At 32.9% G+C, this 23,009-nt stretch overlaps 1 protein-coding gene and 2 long non-coding RNA genes across 3 annotated transcripts; 2 read left to right on the top strand and 1 right to left on the bottom strand.

The window, feature by feature from the left end:
• The first annotated feature begins 5,754 nt into the window (after positions 1–5,754).
• Positions 5,755–6,763, top strand: LOC107912968 (uncharacterized). Its single transcript, XR_001688368.2, has 2 exons — positions 5,755–5,935; positions 6,331–6,763. It is a non-coding gene; the product is annotated as an uncharacterized lncRNA (long non-coding RNA).
• A 7,991-nt stretch (positions 6,764–14,754) lies between these two features.
• On the top strand, positions 14,755–15,777 carry LOC107912966 (uncharacterized). The gene is made up of 2 exons (XR_001688367.2): positions 14,755–15,074; positions 15,466–15,777. It is a non-coding gene; the product is annotated as an uncharacterized lncRNA (long non-coding RNA).
• Positions 15,778–16,953: 1,176 nt separating this feature from the next.
• Positions 16,954–23,009, bottom strand: LOC107911342 (feruloyl CoA ortho-hydroxylase F6H1-3). Its single transcript, XM_041085410.1, has 3 exons — positions 22,649–23,009; positions 17,634–17,845; positions 16,954–17,527 (listed from the first exon to the last, which is right to left on the bottom strand). The coding sequence occupies exons 1-3, from the start codon at positions 22,943–22,945 to the stop codon at positions 16,954–16,956; spliced, it is 1,083 nt and encodes a 360-aa protein (XP_040941344.1). The 5' UTR covers positions 22,946–23,009.

The raw sequence follows: 23,009 nt of genomic DNA, 5'->3' as shown, positions 1-23,009 counted from the left end.
GAAGATGAGTAAGTGATACAGGATTAAGATAAGGAAAGAGCCTACCATGGACTAAAAAGATTAAGAATACTCACCAAAGGCCTTTAGTAGGGTAAGCTGAAAGGCCGTATTAATAGGGCATAATGATTGGAAGAAGAAATCCATATTGGGGATAAGTGGAAGAAAGAATTTAATAAAAATGAAGGATAGAGTCCGCAGAGATGGCGAGACATTCGGAGGAAATTTCAAGGCTGATCGAATACTGGTAGAATGGTCAGAAGGAAATTTCTCAATGATCTATCCGCCAATGGATAGGATCGAGAATAGGATAAGGCCACTATGATAGTTTAAAAGAAATGTTCCAAATGAGCAGGGAGTTTGCTATATCTATTATTATTTATTTGGACCCCAACAAGGTGAGGAATATTTTGTGTAGTAAAGAAACTCACTAAGTTCATTTGAACTTACAATAGTTGACTTGTGATTGAAAGACTTGATGGACAAGGAATTCAGGGAGAGACTGAGCCAGATCGAGATAAGTCAAGAGGCATCAAAAGAAAGTGTCATGCATATAGGAAGAGGGTACATTTAGGAACTTCCCTATGGGGACAAATATATATGTGTTGTAAAAATTTAAATCCCTTAGAGTCCGAAGTTCGGATAGTGAACTTTATATTGTCACTATTGTAAATTTTATAACTAGGTAATACAATATGTTTTCAACTTAGTGAGATCTTAGTATGAACAATAACCTGGTTTAGTTGTGACACCCAACTCGAACTCGATGAACAGATTGGGTGAGGGTGTTACAATTTGGGACTAATGCAATCAAATAATAAATTAAAATTAAATAAAAAAAGATAATGTAAGAATAAAAATAGATGCATGTACCTAGCATGTCCTTCTAATATAGAGACTGGATCAAATTAGTCCATTTATTATTAAATGGATTAATTTAGTTCCTATACTATTAAAAATAATCAAATAAGTCCAAATTTCAACAAAAATAAAATTTACTATATAAAAATATAATTTACTCTTTAATAGAGTTAGTATTTGTTATGATTCTACAAATGGAATTTTTTTGTTTGCATTGAACTGTAAAGGAAAAAAATAACTTCTATGTAATTTTTAAACAATAAATGTTAACTCTGTTCTAATTTGGTTTTATTTCATTCTCTTTAATAGTAGAATAATTAAATTGATTCGTTTAATAGTAGTGGACTAATTTAATCCTATAACACCCCTTAAGTAAGGAATGTTACATTTACAAACTGATCACTTTAATTTGAGTTCTAAATTATACATTCAAGTTTTAGACCAATTTTTAAGGTCATTTAAGACTTTTTAAACCATTTATAAATTTTCCATAAGTTTTGGCTTTGATTTGGAGTCGTTTTAGGGCCTTTCAGAGAAAAACAAGAAAATTTCTAAGTGCAAGCCTATGTATTTCGAGACATTACCCTAGAAATATAGAATTTTGATTCAATGTTGCCTTGTCTCAATACATAGTCTTAAGACAATGAACTATGTCTTGAGACAAAGCAACATATGTCTTGAGATAAAACTCAATATATCTCAATATGTCTTGAGATAAAGCTTCAAAGTTTGTTTGTCTCGAAACATAAGCCCTCATGTCTTGAGACTTAGGATAGAGACCTGAAAATTCTATTCAAACATTTCCCAACCATACCAATTTTTTTCATAACCAATCCAAACATCACCAAAAACTCATAAAATATGTAATACCTTATATATTTCATTCAAAACACAATTAACATGAGTATTGAAACAACTAGACGTTGACTTACTAATTTCATTGTTACATTTATGGACATGTCATTTTCTTAAATAAAAATTAATCGAGATGTCATACTCTTCTCCAAGTTCTTGGGATGTAATGATATGTGTTAAGGTCACTACTTCAATCAACAGCTTCAATCTGATCTTTCACCTACATGTTACGTAGCAACGCATTAAGCTACATTGTAGCTTAGTAAGTACCCATGAATTCAAATATTACCATTTCTATAATTTATTCAATATTAAAAATATTACTATTATAATCTAACGACTACATCATAATAATCTAGAGGTTATTCAATATTTACAAAATTCATTAATACTTTGATTCATTATTTTATCACTTTACTACTTAACATGAATTATTATCAAAAATAAGTTTTCACGACTTTTAGCCCATGTTAGACACGTTTGAGTGAGATGAATATACAAAACATAATCACGATATATGGAGCACATAAGTGTTGGAAACACGGGCATCGAAGTGCATTACCAGAACAGAATGGCACCGAAGTGCAATATCACGATTAACACAGGAACACTTGGGTTCCTATGACATGCCAACTATCCACGAAGTTCAACACTAGTCTTCATGGGTGCTTGAATACCAGTAGACTTACATTAGTTATACACGAATGTAATATTTCATGATTTTCACAATTTCACTATATTTTTGCACTTATTCAATTTAGTCCTCATTTTCACGATTTAAAGAAAAATTGCAAATTTCAATTACAATAATAATGAAATATTATTCACTAAATTCTTGGTCCATAATAAATCATAAGTTTCGTACTCTCTACATCGTTTTCACTTATCAAATAATAACATATAAAACTTTCTCATAATTTTCAATTTAATCCCTTTTGCCACGAAATTCAATATCCAATACTTAGACACTTTAAATAAGTTCTCTTCCATGTAACATTTCATTTGAATAATTCTTTTAAAAAAATTTAATACTTATAGTCATTTTTGAACATATTACAATTTAGTCCTTAACAATATAAAATTCAATAATTATTATAATATCATTTTAATTTCACCTTTCATTCAAATTCACTATCACATATCACATTAATCAATTAATTCATCATAATATAGTATTCCACATATCTATTTTTTATGCACTTCACTTCTCTTATTTCAACTAAAAATTTCACAAAGTTCACAATTCAGTCATTAGCATCATGAAAATTCAATATTTACTATAATTTCACTTTAACATCCCTTTATGTTTAATTCACTTCCATATCACACTTTAGTGAAACCTTCTATAATAAAATTTTATTTCGCATATCAAATTACTTTACACTTTATTTTACTAGTTTACCACAAAATTCAGAAAGTTTACATTTTAGTCTTTAAGTAATAAAAGAATTCAAGGGTACTACTTTTCGAAACCATTTTTATTGGTATTTAAAAAATAGAGGGGATCGACTTTTTGAAACCCAAATGTGGAGTCGCCACCAATCCTTTTTGTTTAGGTGTGATTGGATCACCTAACAAAGCATTTTGTTCCATTTAAACCAATTTTGGCCTACGTAAATATGAGAAAACGGGTTCGGGAGCCGGTTACGTATGAGGAAGGATTAGCACCCTCACTACGCCCAAAGTTGGTACCAAATTGATTAAATATTGTCCTTACGTCTAAGATTTAAAAATGTTTTAAAATGTGATTCCTTTAATAAACATTTAAATAATCTAAGTTGGTCGTCAAAATTCTCTTGTTTCAGAGGAATATAGCATCACATCCAGCACGATAGGACACAATCCTTTATACCCTCCAAAACACGATAAGTTTCGAGTTCCAAAAGTTTATATGTTGAAAATCACAAAAGGATGCCCAATTCTTTAATCCAACGAAAAATCGAAACCCAGCACGGTAGGGCACGATTCCTCGGATTTCCAAACATTGACCATAGCCTTGCTTTAGAATTTAGAAAACATGAGTGAAATTCTAAAGGAATATTCGATTATTTTGAACAAACGGGAAATTGCAACCCAGCTCCCCGAATTTCCAAACATCGAACATTGCCTTCATTTTAAGGAATTTTCAAAGTACGGATGAAATTTCAAGGAATATTTGATTATTTGGATAAACAGAAAATTGAAACCCAGCACGGTTGGGCACGATTCCTTGAGTTCCCAAACATCAACTATTACCTTTGTTTTAGCGAATCTTTAAATAAACAATTGTAGAACTAGCTTAAAATGTATTAATTTTACTTGAAATAGAATGAAATAATTGATTTTTAAGAGTTAGAAATTACAAAGCGATATTTGTAAATCAACAAAAAGATGAAAACGTAGGATAACATGCAAGCGTAAAATACAATAATGGATGAATGAAGGTAATATATATCTTATTTAATCGATTAACAAAATAAACAATTAAATATAACTAGCCTAAAAAAGTATAACCCAATTTGCAAATATGGGTGAACAACAATTGATTTAATAAAACAAACAAATGGGGTGTAACAAATATACATATGAAACAACACATATAAAAAACAAAATAATATGGACCCAAGAATATACGAAAATATCAAACAATATGAAACAAAAATATAACAAGTTTCGAACATAGATGAACAAAAATTGAAATAATAATACAAAATACTATTAAACAACATGAAACAATAATACGGGAAATAATATGAAAACTAAAACAACACATAACATACAAAACAATATGGAAACAATTTGAAAACTATTAAATATGAAAAATTACAAATGAACAACATATGATAGGGTTTGAAATGATTTGCATAAAAATAAAACTAAGAATGAATAAATAATATTAAAATAAACATTGTGAAAGAGGAGATTTGGAACAAATAACATACAAAAAAATTTTAAAAACACAACATATACATACAATAATAACATATAATAATAAAAAATGTGAATAATATGTAATGAATGTGTAATAAAATAACAAAGAATAAACAGTATACATGAAAGAATAGCAAACCAATATGTAATAAACAATATATACATGAAAGAATCTTAAATAACAAAGAAATAACAAAATATGTTTTCTTAAAGAATAAACTATATACATAATTAAAGAATAAACTATATACATAATGGTTAAAAGCATACACACACATATATATATATAAATTTAAAAGTAATCACATGTAAAAATAACATAGGAATGATAATACATATAAGATTAAATTAATTTGGTTATATGTGTACAAATATATTAAAACATTTAAATGAGATACTACATAATATATTAAAATAATATGACATAAAGAAGAATCTCAACATAATAATTTTATAAACACAAAAAAAAAAACAAAATTCTCAAATAACTTTACACACATAATTAAATGAATTTTAAAAACAATAAGTATTTTTAAATAAAAAAACCCATTAAAATAATATATGTTTAAAATGAATAATAACCATAAATAAATAATGAACCGATAGAAAACGACAAATTTTGAATTACAAATTTTAAAAACTATGTAATATACATAAAAGATAATAATTAATGAATTGGTTAATATATATAAAAATATGGGGAAAAAACATAAAATACAAGATCTTAAAATAAACAATCATAAAATAATTTTTAAAATAAATAATACATAAAAATAATATATAAAAAATAGTTTTAACTAATTAATATAAACAAACATTTAAAGTCAATAATATATATATTAACATAAATAATATACATGAAAGAAAGTTAAATAAAAAAAATTGAAATAAATGATATATAAGGAGATTTAAAAATAATAATAATAAAACAGAAAAGTAATATATAAATAAATCAAAATAAGTTAAGGACAAATTTGAAATCAAAACAAAATCTGATATCTAAAAGCTAAACATTACATCAACAAGAGGGGCAAGATGGAATTCACAAGAACCAATAGGGATTAGAACAGCAAATAAACCAAACCCAATTTTGTTTGTTTCTAAAGCATTAAACGACGCTGCTTTATCAGTTATTAAAGCTAAAAAAAAACTTTAAAAATGTTAGTCTGCCATTTTTAAAGAACAAACCCATCATTTTATTAGGGTTTCGGCGTCCCCATATCTCAAATGGCCGCCGCAATGCCAACCCTCCAAAGGCCAACTTCAACGACAGAGGGAGAGTTGCCGACGATGGAGGAGCGAGTCAACTCAGGTATTCCTCTCTCTCCTTTCTCTTTTTTTTTGTTTTTTTACACACAAATAAAAGGAATAAAAAAATCAAAATAACCAAACAATCGAAAGGAAAAACCCTTTCTTTCTTTTTTATTTTCTAAATGCGATGATGAAAGATTTGAAGAAATAAATTACCAAGTAAAAAGAAATTGCAGCAATCAAAACGGAGATTACTTTTTCAAAAATGGCTTTCGAATATTTCCTATTCAATCTGCGTGTATAGTATGCGTTCGTAGTTTTTTGTTCTCCCCTACAATCGAAATAAAAAAATGGCTTTATAGCCAAATAATAAAAATACAATAAAGAAAAATACAATCTTTTTGTCCTATTTTTTTTTTGCTGTCGTGTTTGTCCTTTGCTTGTCTTCTTTTGCAGGTATGGAGGCAACGTGGCTGGGGTAGCTGGCGCGTACGTAGGCTGCTGGTGGCGCAGCTGCTGTGGCACTGAGGTTTCAAAAACCCTAGGGTTTCTGATTTGGTTTAAGTTCTTAGGCTCTTTGGTCCCCATAGGTTTGGGTTTAGTTGGACTGTTCGAGATTGGGTTTGTAACTTGTAAAAAGGACTATTAAAAATTTACTTTTGTTATTATTTTGGATTTTGGTTTTTGTGTTGGTTTGGGCTCGGGCAAATTTGGGTCTTTACAACTGTCCCTCTTTGCTCATTGTCGTGCAACGAGAATAGAGCAAAGACAAAAAAAGGGCCAAATTTGCTGGGACCTGCTGAGTCTCGACTTCTCTTAATACTTCTTTTCTTCAAGTATCCTCAATGTACTCCACTACTGTTTATGGAGACAAGATTTACAATCTTCAGCCTATTCCATTACAACTTTAGAGAGATAAAATGGTGGCTTAAATTTGCTTCACTGCAACTTCAGGGAGACAAAATTCGCCGTCTTCGATCTGCTCCACTGCAACTTCAGGGAGACAAGATCTTCAATTTTCAACATACTCCACTACAACTTTAGGGAGATAGGATGATGGCTTAAATCTGTTTCACTGCAACTTCAGGAAGACAAAATTCACCGTCTTTGATCTGCTCCACTGTAACTTCAGGGAGACAAGATCTACAATCTTCAGCCTACTCTACTACAACTTTAGGGGGATAGGATGGTGGCTTAAATCTGCTTCACTACAATTTCAGGTAGACAAGATTCGCCGTCTTCGATTTGCTCCATTGCAACTTCAGGGAGACAAGATTTACAATTTTCAGCCTACTCCACTACAACTTTAGGGAGATAGGATGGTGGCTTGAATCTGCTTCACTGTAACTTTCGAAAGATAAGATTCGCCGTCTTCGATTTGCTCCACTGCAACTTCAGGGAGACAAGATCTATAATCTTCAGCCTACTCCACTACAACTTTAGGGAGATAAGATGGTAGCTTAAATCTACTTCACTGCAACTTCAGGAAGACAAGATTCACCGTCTTTGATCTGCTCCACTGTAATTTTAGGGAGACAAGATCTGTAGAATCGGTTTCAAAGGCCTATACTTATAGCAAATAATTAAGATGCTATGATCGAAATGAATCAAGTACTTTTAACTAAATGTGTCATGAATGATATATGAATGAAGAGATGAAAATGATCATTTTTAAAAAGCTTAAGGTAACATTGCTCGTTGTTCATCAGAGCCTTATTATTGACGTATTATGCTGTCTTGGTTAGTTAGTATTCTTGATAGAAAACCCAAAGAAACAATATCAATCTGCTCGGCAAACTTACACCACTAAAATTTTATAGAGTTTTTTTGCTTATCTAACCCACTGCAACTCAGGGTATAAGATTTGTTTCATCTTCAGTCAATTTGATCTGTTACACCATTCTATGGGTGTAAAAACCAGATGTATATGTCTGATATTTACATGAGTGTAGAGTATCATTTTTCCTTTCCAGAGAATGATCCTTTTTTACACTTGGGTTAACATTGCTCGTTATTTGTCGAGGTGACGTCACCGACAAAATGACTTGTCTTTTGTTTAACCACTAAAATAGTCTAAAGAGATAATCAACTTTCTCCAATATTTCCAATCCTTAGGCTTGGTGAGTTCTAAATGATGGTCTAGTTTCAGGTTCCTATACTATTTAGAAGTTTCTAGAGTAATATGCAGAACCCCTTTTGCGAAGGTATTATTAGTCCATTAATCATTATTTCAATGCAAAATGCTTGAAAAAGATCAAAACAATGGACAAGAAGGAAATTGATTAGGAGCGTAGCTCGAAATAAATAAATTAACCAAAGATTGCGAATGCAATAAGAAGGCAATTAACTCAATCATGAATAAGTTAATCAAATATAGGAATGCAATAAGAAGGAAGTTTATTGGGACGTATCTTGAAAAGAATAAGGTAATCAAAGACAACAAATTCAAAATGGGTAAAATGGAAACTGGGTGCCCCTGATATCGCAACTTGAGCTTCTTTGTACCAACTTCTTGAGGATCTTTCTAAGCTCAATATATGTTTAAGGGATCCGGAGTACTTTGTCGATGCCCCAAGACGTAGCATACTTCTTCATTGTTAATCTAGGCATAATAAGACTGCTGTATGCCCTACTTGGATCAAAATTTGAGTCGCCCTTTTTAGGTTTTTAACTCAAATTCCCTTTGATCTCAAAGCGCCCTTTGCGGGTTTTCGCTTTGGCCTCTCTTTTTTTTTTCAAGACGTCATTTACAAGTTTTCACCTTCGACTCTCCTTTTAGGTAGAATACTCCTCGACTGGATTTGAATTCACTAGATTGGGCAAATTTTTTCCATCAACGGCTAGAATCGATGCTCCTCTTAGAACAGACATTCTTCACTACATAAGTTCCTTCCCAGTTTGGCGTCCACTTTCTTCTGAAGTCCTTTTGTATAAAAATAATCTTTTTCAATGCCAGGTCCACCTTGTGGAATTCTCTAGGACGAACCTTTCTGTCGTAAGCTCGCATCATTCATTTCTAGTACATTGGACCATGAAAAATGGCTTTCAAACTCTTTTCTTCAAATTCTACTGATCATATTGAGATTGGATCTATTCTGCTTGATCTAACTTCAGTTTTGACAAGACTTGCCCAAAAGAAATCTCGTCTTCAAAATCGTTTCTATCCCATTAAGCAAACAAGCAATGTGTTGCCCCGGTGAAAGTTTCAGCCGACGTTAGATATGTATAGAATGTAAATGGTAACTTCTTTATGCCAGTCTTTACAAGCCTCAATTATCTTCCACGATTTTTTTTTCATTATGATATAGTGTCTGATCTTTGAATAGATTTCCAACTTCTGACATTGATTCTTTCTGATATTCTTTATCTGTGCCTAGTCTCTTTCCTCTCTTTTTTTCTTTTTTTTTTTCCCGTTATGACTATCGACTTAGTAATATTGGCATATGAAATGACTTTTACCCTTTTTGTGAAGTAAACGACAACCTCAAAGATGAATCAATATCGATTAGAAGCTTTTGACGAGATCAACCCCATAATATCCCTGCCCCACATATAGAAAATCTGTAAAGAAATTGAAGAGGCAAAAAAGTCTTGTCTTCTTTCGTTTGGCATTCACGGCTTGACTGATACAATCCCCTTCCATGATAGATCAGCAGCACTCAAACCTCATGATTAGCCTGGCTAACGTAAAACCATTAGCACGTGTCCTCCTGCCACTCATATGGACCCTTTTTAGCATCCACAGACCTTAGTAGCCCAGGCATATCTTGATACGAACATGCGAAAATATCTTTGCATTTTTGACATCTTGCTTTATCTCCGTGGTGTTATACACTCCAATCTTTACCTCTTTCTCTCCTCTCAGGTTCGAGATGTCCATTGCCCCTGTATAAGGTAGGATCTATTTCTTATATTGTTCTACTATCCTTGACAAATCAGGAGGTAGGCTACAATCTCTATCATCTTCAAGGTCCTAAGATCCCTCTAGACACATATCTTGCTCAAAAAGAGACTCGGAGTTAGTGACAGCATCGCTCACATCATTGATATTTGGAGACCTGTTTTAGGTACGAAGGCAGATCCCAAAAAAAATGATTCTAAGGATGATTATTTGTATGGTATGATCATGAATGAAAGAATATAAGAATAATCGTTTGTACAGTATGAAATAAAGGAATATTTACTCAAAACGATAACAAACATGCATTTCATTAAAATAAAGATTTTGGTTATAAGCCTATTTCACAAAAGGATTCTTGTTGCTTTTAGGCTTAAAACAACAAGTGTGTTTTGAATATTACTCTAGATTAGCTCTAAAAATACAAAGATCTCTTTCATAGTCCCATTGTTTAAAACACCCCAAGTACGTAAGGGCAGAAGCTTGGAAAAGTTTATTCCCTAGTTCTCTCTTCTGATACGTCGTTAATGTTTAGATTCCCCAATATCAGGTCCTGCATTAGAGTCCTGAGCTCGATGCACCCTTAGATCTCATGCTCCTATCCATCATGGAACTCATAATGTTTACCCCTTTAGCAGAAAGATTGGGTAACGGATTTTCTGCACCAAAGGGATAATCAAATTTCACGATACCCAATTTGGTAAATCTTTCGATTAACTTTTTAAAAGCAGTGCAGTTCTCGATGGAATGCCCCGTGATTCCCGCATGGTATTCACATTGGCCGCTTGTATCGTACCATTTAGGGTATGGGGGTTGTATAGGTTTTATGTAAAAAGGGGATACAACATGTGCGTCGAACAGAACGTGGTACAACTCCCTGTACATGATTAAGATGGACGTGAATTGGGGTTTTTTCGAGTTTGGTCTTCGATTGGGTTCTTGCCTTGAAGAGGCCTGATGGCTAGTAATTACTGACCTTGGCCGGATTACTATAATCAGCTCCGAACAACCCTTGTTATACCTACTCGTACTATTTTCTTTCTTTTCCTTCTTCTTTGGGGCCTTTAAAGTCCACTCTCCCCTTTCCTTCGTTTCTGCCAGAACAATTGGTTTGGCTCGATCATCTTCCGAGTTAAAACCTGAACCCATCGAGAAGTTCAACAGTGCCAAGGTATCAACCTGATATTGGGGTCCGATAATGACGGGTACTCCTTGCATGTCTGGTTGGGTCAGGACACTTATTGGGGTAAAACCTGGGGAATAGATGATCTCTTCATTATCATCCTCACTATTGGCCACTAGGCCACTCCTTTTTTCAAATTCTTCAGCCAATAACTGGGCTAACTGGCCCATCATATTTCTTTGGAGTTCTAGCATTTGTTCTCGCATGTCTTGTTGAATTTTGATCAATTGCTCTTGCATCTATATTTGCTTTTGCTCTATTCTCTCCAACCTTTGGTCCATATCATTTGTCGGTTCTGAAATAATTTTACCTAATTAGGGTCCTTTTGGGAAAATCTAATGCAAATGATGCAATGCAATGCAAATGCATGGGATGAATGCAAAGGAAAGAAAGATGTTGATTTTGAATTCAATTCCCTTAGAACAAATTTTCTAGAAAACAAATTCTTTTACATAAAACGAATTACGTATACAGCTTTGCTCTCCTATTCTAGGCTAAGACACTAATCCCTTTTCTTCGTGAAAGTCAAATCTCGCAAGCTTCCAATAAATGCCTCTACTAGCTCCTTTTGCTTGATCCAGGCCACGACTTACTATCCTCGCAATGTTGATTAGTTCCTTTAAAAAAGTCGGGACGCGACGGCTTTTGAATAATCTTTATCAGCTTGAATCATTAGGTAAAGTCTTGTTTTCCTCCGCGAACTGTTAGCTTTCTTCTGTCGTGTTCACTGGGACCATATTCAGACAACCGTATTGTAATCCACTTTATCAAGAAATTCGTTTTCTTATGACAAACTATTCTATTTAGCAATCAAATATGAATCAACACCTCCTTTCTATGATGATATAATGCAATGCAGTCATAAACAAAAACAAAACACGTTAGTACAGAAATAAATAACAAATAAGGTACCTATTCGGGTGACCAATAAATTTGGGCAAGGTCCTACCTAAGGTAGACTCTCAAGGTTTACTATATGTGGCTCGGTTCTAGGGAGAGGGTACCTGAACTAGCAAATTCTTCAATCCTTACCCATTATAGGCTCATATGGATTGAGTTTAGTTTAGGGGAATACATTTCCCTATGACCATGCGGAGACGAAAATCTCAAGAAATCATAGTTACGAATGTATCCCAGAAGTAATTCACTAACCCATGCAGAGATGAAAACCTCACGAAGGCGTAGTTTCTCACTCCCACTTAGAGGACGTGACTATACCGGTCATGCAATGTAATGCAAGAGTACATTACAAAAATCGAACAACAACAATCATGCAAACGAATGTAATAAAGAATCAAATCAAAATTTTAATTTTAGACAAAATGACAGAAATTAATCAATTTTATGGCTTGACTCTCTTGTTTAGTCCCCAGTGGAGTCGCGAAGCTATCGAAACCATTTTTATTGGTATTTAAAAAATAGAGGGGATCGACTTTTTGAAAACCAAATGTGGAGTCGCCACCAATCCTTTTTGTTTAGGTGTGATTGGATCACCTAACAAAGCATTTTGTTCCATTTAAACCAATTTTAGCCTACGTAAATATGAGAAAACGGGTTTGGGAGCCAGTTACGTATGAGGAAGGATTAGCACCCTCACTACGCCCAAAGTTGGTACCAAATCGATTAAATACTGTCCTTACATCTAAGATTTAAAAATGTTTTAAAATGTGATTCCTTTAATAAACATTTAAATAACCCAAGTTGGTTGTCAAAATTCTCTTGTTTCAGAGGAATATAGCATCACATCCAGCACGATAGGACACGATCCTTTATACCCTCGAAAACACGATAAGTTTCGAGTTCCAAAAGTTTATATGTTGAAAATCACAAAAGGATGCCCAATTATTTAATCCAACGAAAAATCGAAACCCAGCACGATAGGGCACGATTCCTCAGATTTTCAAACATTGAACATTGCCTTGCTTTAAAATTTAGAAAACATGAGTGAAATTCTAAAGGAATATTCGATTATTTTGAACAAACGGGAAATTGCAACCCAGCTCCCCGAATTTCCAAACATCGAACATTGCCTTCATTTTAAGGAATTTTCAAAGTACGGACGAAATTTCAAGGAATATTTGATTATTTGGACAAACAGAAAATCGAAACCCAGCACGGTTGGGCACGATTCCTCAAGTTCCCAAACATCAACTATTATCTTTGTTTTAGTGAATCTTTAAATAAACAATTGTAGAACTAGCTTAAAACGTATTAATTTTACTTGAAATAGAATGAAATAATTGATTTTTAAGAGTTAGAAATTACAAAGCGATATTTGTAAATCAACAAAAAGATGAAAACGTAAGATAACATGCATACGTAAAATACAATAATGGATGAATGAAGGTAATATATATCTTATTTAATCGATTAACAAAATAAACAATTAAATATAACTAGCCTAAAAAAGTATAACCCAATTTGCAAATATGGGTGAACAACAATTGATTTAATAAAACAAACAAATGGAGTGTAACAAATATACATATGAAACAACACATATAAAAAACAAAATGATATGGACCCAAGAATATATGAAAGTATCAAACAATATGAAACAGAAATATAACAAGTTTCAAACATAAATGAACAAAAATTGAAATAATAATACAAAATACTATTAAACAACATGAAACAATAATACGGGAAATAATATGAAAACTAAAACAACACATAACATACAAAACAATATGGAAACAATTTGAAAACTATTAAATATGAAAAATTACAAATGAACAACATATGATAGGGTTTGAAATGATTTGCATAAAAATAAAACTAAGAATGAATAAATAATATTAAAATAAACATTGTGAAAGAGGAAATTTGGAACAAATAACATACAAAAATATTTTAAAAACACAACATATACATACAATAATAACATATAATAATAATAAAAATGTGAATAATATGTAACGAAGGTGTAATAAAATAACAAAGAATAAACAGTATACATGAAAGAATAGCAAACCCATATGTGATAAACAATATATACATGAAAGAATCTTAAAAAACAAAGAAATAACAAAATATGTTTTCTTAAAGAATAAACTATATACATAATGGTTAAAAGCATACACACATATATATATAAATTTAAAAGCAATCACATGTAAAAATAACATAGGAATGATAATACATATAAGATTAAATTAATTTGGTTATATGTGTACAAATATATAAAAACATTTAAATGAAATACTACATAATATATTAAAATAATATGACATAAAGAAGAATCTCAAAATAATAATTTTATAAACACAAAAAAAAAACAAAGTTCTCAAATAACTTTACACACATAATTAAATGAATTTTAAAAACAATAAGTATTTTTAAACAAAAAAACCCATTAAAATAATATATGTTTAAAATGAATAATAACCATACATAAATAATGAACCGATAGAAAACGACAAATTTTGAATTACAAATTTTAAAAACTATGTAATATGCATAAAAGATAATAATTAATGAATTGGTTAATATATATAAAAATGTGGGGAAAAAAACATAAAATACAATATCTTAAAATAAACAATCATAAAACAATTTTTTTAAAAAATAATACATAAAAAATAATATATAAAAATAGTTTTAACTAATTAATATAAACAAACATTTAAAGTCAATAATATATATATTAACGTAAATAATATACATGAAAGAAAGTTAAATAAAAAAATTGAAATAAATAATATATAAGGAGATTTAAAAATAATAATAATAAAACAGAAAAGTAATATATAAATAAATCAAAATAAGTTAAGGACAAATTTGAAATTAAAACAAAATCTGATATCTAAAAGCTAAACATTACATCAACAAGAGGGGTAAGATGGAATTCACAAGAACCAATAGGGATTAGAACAGAAAATAAAGCAAACCCAATTTTGTTTGTTTCTAAAGCCTTAAACGACGCTGCTTTATCAGTTATTAAAGCTAAAAAAAAAAACTTTAAAAATGTTGCCTGCCATTTTCAAAGAACAGACCCATCATTTTATTAGGGTTTCGGCATCCCCCTGCCCCAAATGGCCGCCGCAATGCCAACCCTCCAAAGGCCAACTTCGACGACAGAGGGAGAGTTGCCGACGATGGAGGAGCGAGTCAACTCAGGTATTCCTCTCTCTCTATTCTCTCTTTTTTTTTTACACACAAATAAAAGGAATAAAAAAATCAAAAGAACCAAACAATCGAAAGGAAAAACCCTTTCTTTCTTTTTTATTTTCTAAATGAGATGATGAAAGATTTGAAGAAATAAATTTCCAAGTAAAAAGAAATTGCAGAAATCAAAACAGAGATTACTTTTTCAAAAATGGCTTTCGAATTTTTCCTATTCAATCTGCGTGTATAGTATGCATTCATAGTTTTTTGTTCTCCCCTACAATCGAAATAAAAAAATGGCTTTATAGCCAAATAATAAAAATACAATAAAGAAAAATACAATCTTTTTGTCCTATTTTTCTTTTTGCTGTCGTGTTTTTCCTTTGCTTGTCTTCTTTTGCAGGTACGTAGGCAACGTGGCGGGGGTAGCTGGCGCGTACGGAGGCTGCTGGTGGCGCAGCTGCTGCGGCTCTGAGGTTTCAGAAACCCTAAGATTTCTGATTTGATTTAAGTTCTTGGGCACTTTGGGCCCCATAGGTTTGGGCTTAATTGGGCTGTTCGGGATTGGGTTTGTAATTTGTAAAAAGGACTGTTAAAAATTTATTTTTGTTATTATTTTGGATTTTGGTTTTTACGTTGGTTACGGCCCGGGCAAATTTGGGTCCTTACACTACTTATATTCCACTTCAAATCAGTTGTTTTTCTATTCTTTTTATCACTTGGTTCAATTTCTCAATTTCTTTCTTTGTTAAGAACTTAAAAATTTTCATGAGAAATCTTTTCTTTAACATCATTTCTATACCTTTTTAGTAACATTCAACTTGAAAATATGATAACTTTGATATTCTTACCTTGTTCTCTTAATTTCAAGCCTTATCTTGATTTTCGCTCTCCACCAACATGAACATACAATCTTCCTTCTTGAAATCACCAACATGAACTTACAATCTTCCTTCTTGAAATCTAAGTTCACTAGATTGTTGAAGGCTTGATTTTACTAGAAGTTTTAAGGATTTCTCTCTTAATTTCAAGGAAATGACCAAATTACAAAGAAACTAAAATTTATTTTCTCCATGGTTGGTGCTGGCGTGAACTTGAAAGAAAGATGGAGAGAATTATTTTCTTTTCAACGTTTACTTAATCATTAATCAATATAAAAATATCTTAAAATAAAATAATAGTAAAATAATAAAATAGTTTAACTAACAATTTTTCTATACCATTCATCTTCAATTATTACACTTAATATTTATCCAAATTATGAAATCACCATTTTACCCTTCATAGTTCTCTATAATTCCATCCTTGAATCACAATTGACTTTTGGAAAATTACAATTTAATCCCTCATATTTCTCTAATTATTCAATTCAGTCATTGCTTACCTATTTCTTGTCATAAGGAATTTTGGGTTATGCTCACTGTTGATCCTTCAACTTTCCTATATTTACATTTTAGCTCTTCAAATTTTGAATAATTATACTTATCCCAAAACTTTTCACATCTTTATGATTTAGTCCCACCTTAAATTAATCTATCATAACATACTTCTTAATTCAACTTCCTTTGGCATCCATCATCCTTCTCTTTTATCAATTATGTAACTTATTTACTTTACCAAGAATTTCACGATTTGTGATCACAACTTAATACCACTTTTCATAGCATAATGATTTTAGGGGTGTTACAAATCTAGTCCTATAATAGAGAAACATTGCAAATGCATTCAACAGTTAAAAATGTATTTATTTCAAAATAAATGAAAAAATATCTTTTTGATCTCACAATACATGTGTTTGAAGACAAAGTCTGGTTATGAATACATATTGTATTTATCAGCTATTTGTTATTAACCTTAATACATTTCATGAAGGAAGAAAAATATATTAAGTTTATAATTCAGCAAATTCAACTGTTTTCTTCCCATCGTGTGCTTTACGAAAGAAATGTTTGACGTAATCTGAATAAAGAACTTGTTTGTAAATTGGTTTCTCACCATTTGCGACCAATTCAGGCAACGGTCCTATCATATCAATAGGTCTTGCATTTACAAAAATGGGGACTGAAATTCTGTTCTTACTTCCATTAGCGACCACATGATGTTCAACACTCCTATACCTTCCATTGCTCATTATTTGTAGTGCATCTCCAACATTGATCACAAGAGAACCTTTAATTGGAGGAACATGAATCCAATCATCTCCCTCGTTTCCTCTTACAAAAGGTCCCCCAATCTCATCTTGAAGAAGAATTATAAGAGTTGAGACATCAGAGTGACGACCTACTCCGACAGTGAGTTTAGGGTTTGGACATTTAGGATAGTAGTTAAGGTTAGTCCTCATTGAACCCATTAGTAATGATTCTTTTGCCTCATCAATTTCATCGACATTTAGGCCCTTCATTAGCACCTGTAATAGTTGTTTAATGACAACTTCAGACTTCTTCATGTAATCTAACACTTTCTCCCTACAAAAGAATACCAAAAAGGTTTATTAATATATTTGTCAACAAAAAGGATGCATGGTATGATGTTTAAGGATTAAAGAAAATCTAACAAGTAACATTTTTCTACCTGCAGATGGAAGGCCATAGTGCAGAAGCTTCTTCTTCAGAGACGTAAAACAAGCTTAGATAATCTTTCCACTCAAGAGCCTTTTCTGCTTGAGGGGTAAAACTTGTGCCAAACCTCACATTGTTTGAAGATGAATGTTCCTTGGAATACTTATTTTTAACCTCAACTGGCATCTTAAAGAAGTTATAAGTAGCATCTTTAACATTCTCTAACTGTTAGAATTAAGTGACCCAAATTCTTATTTAAATAAAATACGATGGAAAATAAAATAAAAGTAAAATCCATATAGAACTAGACTTCTTTTATTTTATTTTAGAATAAGGTTTTTTAAACCTTATTAAACTCCATCTATTTTATATTGATTAGGATAAGGTGTTTCAATCCTACTAGAATATGACTTTACAAGCCTATAAATAGACATAGTCTATTCCTCTTGTATTGATTCAAATTTTCGACATAGTGAATTTTCTTCTCCTCTGCCCGTGGTTTTTTCCCGAAAGGGTTTCCACGTAAAATTTGTGTGTTCTTTATTTTATTTATTTTATTTTATTTTATTTTTCACAAATTGGTATCAGAGCTTCCGGGTTATTCATCTCGATCACGATAATGGCGTCTTTGAAGTATGAAATTCCGCTGTTAGATCGCAACACCAGATTTGCGTTGTGGCAAATTAAGATGCAAGCAGTTCTTGCACAGATGGATCTGGAGGATGCCCTGCTAGGGATAGATAAGATGCCTTCGACATTAACAGATGAAGAAAAGAAGCGTAAGGATCGAAAGGCATTAACACAATTACATCTGCATTTGTCCAACGAAATTTTCCAGGATGTGACGAAAGAGAAAACTGCCGCTGCATTATGGAAGAGGCTAGAACAAATATGTATGTCGAAAACTCTAACAAGCAAGTTGCATATGAAGCAGCGTCTTTATGCTCATCGTTTGGAGGAAGGTGCGTCTGTACACGAACACTTAACAGTGTTTAAAGAAATTCTCTCAAACTTGGAGGCCATTGAGGTTCAGTATGATAAGGAAGATCTAGGGTTGATTCTACTTTGTTCGTTGCCCCCGTCTTATTCAACCTTTAGAGACACGATTTTATATAGCCGCGAGTCTCTCACAGTTGATGAGGTTTATGATTCTTTAACCTCGTATGATAAGATGAAACATCTTATGGTTAAACCATACTCTCAGGGAGAGGGTCTCATTGTTCGTGAGAGACAAGATCGAAATGCTGATGATGATCGTGGTAGGACACAGGAACGGAATCCTCATGGTAAATCTAAGGGAAGATCTAAGTCTTCAAACAGAGGTAAAACTTGCAACTTCTGCAAGAAGAAAGGGCACATTAAATCTGAGTGCTATAAGCTACAAAATAAGATTAAAAGGGAGGCTGCGAATCAAAAGGGAAAACAACCAGAAAATTCTGGTGAAGCTGATGTTGTAGAAGACTACAGCGATGGTGAACTTCTAGTCGCTTCTGTCAATGATTCTAAAGCAAGCGAGGAGTGGATACTTGATTCAGGCTGCACCTTCCACATGAGTCCCAATCGGGATTGGTTTACAACTTATGAAACAGTATCTGAAGGTGTTGTTTTGATGGGAAATAATGCTTCATGTAAAATCGCAGGTGTTGGAACAATTAAAGTTAAGATGTTTGATGGAGTTGTCAGAACACTTAGTGACGTGCGGCATGTTCTAGAATTGAAAAGAAATTTAATTTCGTTGAGTACTCTTGATTCAAAAGGGTACAGATACACAACTGAAAGTAGGGTTTTAAAGATTTCCAAAGGGTCCCTTGTTGTGATGAAAGGGCATAGAAAGATTGCCAAGTTATATGTTTTACAGGGTTCTACTATTACTGGTGATGCAGCTGTCGCTTCCTCTTTCTTGTCAGATGATGATATTACTAAACTTTGGCATATGCGCCTAGGGCATATGAGTGAGAATGGCATGGCAGAATTAAGCAAAAGAGGACTTCTTAATGGGCAAGGAATTTGCAAACTGAATTTCTGTGAGCACTGTGTTTTTGGGAAGCAAAAGAGAGTTCGATTCACTAGAGGAATCCATAACACAAAGGAAACGTTGAAGTATATTCATTCTGATCTGTGGGGGCCATCCAGAGTGCCTTCGAGAGGTGGAGCTAATTATATGCTAACCTTTATTGATGATTTTTCCAGAAAAGTTTGGGCGTTCTTCCTGAAGCAGAAAAGCGATGTGTTTTCCGCATTTAAGTCTTGGAAAATTATGATTGAAAAACAGACGGGAAAACAGATAAAATACCTCCGTATAGACAATGGCTTAGAGTTCTGTTCTGATGAGTTTAATAGATTGTGCAAGTCAGAAGGGATCATGAGGCACTTGACAGTTCGTCACACTCCACAGTAAAACGGCGTTGCAGAACGAATGAACAGAACGATCATGGAGAAGGTTCGATGTATGTTGTTAAATGCCAACTTACCGAAGTCATTTTAGGCAGAAGCAGCCTCTACTGCATGTTTTTTGATCAACCGATCTCCATCCGTTGCCATTGAGAAAAAGACTCCACAAGAGGTATGGTCTGGTAATCCTGCTAATTATTCTGATTTAAAGATTTTTGGGTGTCCTGCGTATGCTCATGTTGATAATGGAAAATTGGAACCGAGATCTATTAAATGCGTTTTTCTTGGTTATAAAGCTGGTGTAAAAGGCTATAAGTTATGGTGTCCTGAAAATAGAAAAGTTGTGATTAGCAGAGATGTTGTTTTTGATGAAACTGCTATGCTACCTAACTTATCTCTTAAAGACTCTTCCAATAAAGAAAACCAAAAGCAGGTTGAGAATCAGATTAATACAGAATCAACTCCTCAAGCCAGTATAAAAATTGAGAATAGAGTTGCTTCTTCACCGCAATACTCTATCGCCAAAAACAGAACAAGAAGAGAAATTAAACCTTCAAAGAAGTATGCCGAGGCTGATCTAGTTGCTTATGCTTTAAATGTGGCTGAAGATATAGATGCGAATCAAGAGCCATTTAATTATTCTGAGGCGATTAGCTGTGAAGACTCAGAAAAGTGGATGTTTGCTATGCAAGAGGAGATGGAATCACTCCACAAAAACAGAACATGGGATCTTGTAAAACTTCCTAAAGGTAAAAAGGCTGTTCGTTGTAAATGGGTGTTTAAAAAGAAAGAAGGGACTTTAGGAGTTGAAGAACCCAGATATAAAGCAAGGCTTGTTGCAAAGGGTTACAGTCAAATTCCAGGAGTGGACTTCACAGATGTGTTCTCCCCAGTTGTTAAGCATAGTTCAATTCGAGCTTTGCTTGGTATTGTGGCCATGCATGATTTGAAGCTTGAGCAGTTAGATGTAAAAACTGTATTTCTGCATGGAGAACTTGAGGAGGATATTTACATGCAACAACCAGAGGGTTTTACAGTCTCAGAAAAAGAGGACTATGTTTGCTTGCTGAAAAAGTCCCTTTACGGTTTGAAACAGTCACCAAGACAGTGGTACAAGAGGTTTGATTCCTTTATGACTTCTCATGATTTCAAAAGAAGTAGTTTTGACAGTTGTGTCTACTTTAAGAAAAATAGTGATGGTTCTTTTGTGTATCTACTTCTTTATGTTGATGACATGTTGATAGCAACAAAAGATAAAGTAGAGATAAGAAAGGTCAAAGCCCAACTAAGTGAAGAATTTGAGATGAAAGGTTTAGGACCAGCAAAGAAGATACTTGGTATGGAGATTTTTAGAGATAGAAAAACAAGAAAATTGTACCTAAGTCAGAAGGGGTACATTGAGAAAGTTCTTTGCAGGTTCAATATGTAGAGTGCTAAGCCTGTTAGTACTCCTTTAGCAGCTCATTTCAGACTTTCATCAGCTTTGTCTCCACAATCAGATGATGAGATTGAGTACATGTCACATGTTCCATACTTAGTGCAGTAGGATCTCTCATGTATGCTATTGTTTGTTCACGTCCAGATTTATCATATGCAGTCAGTGCAGTTAGCAGATACATGGCGAATCCTGGTAAAGAACACTGGAAAGCAGTTCAGTGGATTTTAAGATACTTACGAGGTACTACTGATGTTTGCTTACAGTTTGGAAGAACTAGAGATGGAGTCATTGGGTATGTTGATGCTGATTTTACTGGAGACCTTGATAGAAGAAGATCTCTCACAGGTTATGTCTTTACAATCGGAGGTTGTGCAATCAGTTGGAAAGCCACTTTGCAAACTACAGTCGCTTTGTCTACTACTGAAGCTGAGTACATGGCGATTACTGAGGCTTGTAAAGAAGCTGTTTGGTTGAAGGGACTCTTTAGTGAACTTAATGAAGACCTTCAAATCAGCACAGTATTTTGTGACAGTCAGAGTGCCATCTTTCTTACAAAAGATCAAATGTTTCATGAGAGAACAAAACACATTGATGCTCGGTATCATTTTGTTCGTGATATTATTGCTCGTGGTGATATTGTTGTGAGCAAAATTAGTACTCATGAAAATCCTGCAGATATGATGACTAAGTCACTTCCTATAACCAAGTTTGAGCATTGCTTAGACTTGGTTGGTGTTCATTGTTGAAGTTAAACCCTTAAAGGGTTTTATGGAAGAGGTGGAAAACTTGTTTATTGAAAGTTCGCGATGAAGAATTTGTTCATTGAGAATTTGTGTCAAGGTGGAGATTGTTAAAATTAAGTGACCCAAATTCTTATTTAAATAAAATACGATGGAAAATAAAATAAAAGTAAAATCCATATAGAACTAGACTTCTTTTATTTTATTTTAGAATAAGGTTTTTTAAACCTTATTAAACTCCATCTATTTTATATTGATTAGGATAAGGTGTTTCAATCCTACTAGAATATGGCTTTACAAGCCTATAAATAGACATAGTCTATTCCTCTTGTATTGATTCAAATTTTCGACATAGTGAATTTTTTTCTCCTCTGCCCGTGGTTTTTTCCCGAAAGGGTTTCCACGTAAAATTTGTGTGTTCTTTATTTTATTTATTTTATTTTATTTTATTTTTCACACTAACACTTCAATAGGCACATCATGATTAACAATTTGGAAGAAGCCCCATTCCGAAGCAGCATCACAAATTGATTTCGCTACTTTGGGATCTTCCCATTTTGACATATCAATGATGGGAATTGATCCTTGGGGTACAATATTGGTCATGCACATCCTCTCTTCCAAAGGTTGGATATATTGCTTAGGGAGGGCTTTAAGACCCAGTTCGGACAAGCCCTTCACTCCATTCCCTTGGTTAACAACAAAGTCAATGAGAGCAGAAGAATCATTGAATGGATCAGCAAGTGTTGGAGCCATTGGTTTGAGTAAAATTTGAGTTAAATGATAGGGAGGTAGTGTTTGTGAAAGGGGATAAGAGTAA

Source organism: Gossypium hirsutum, chromosome A13 (genome assembly GCF_007990345.1).
Source record: "Gossypium hirsutum isolate 1008001.06 chromosome A13, Gossypium_hirsutum_v2.1, whole genome shotgun sequence".
Classification (NCBI taxonomy): Eukaryota; Viridiplantae; Streptophyta; class Magnoliopsida; order Malvales; family Malvaceae; genus Gossypium; species Gossypium hirsutum.
The sequence above is the reverse complement of the archived record's forward strand: the minus strand, read 5'-3'. Positions and strand labels throughout refer to the sequence as shown.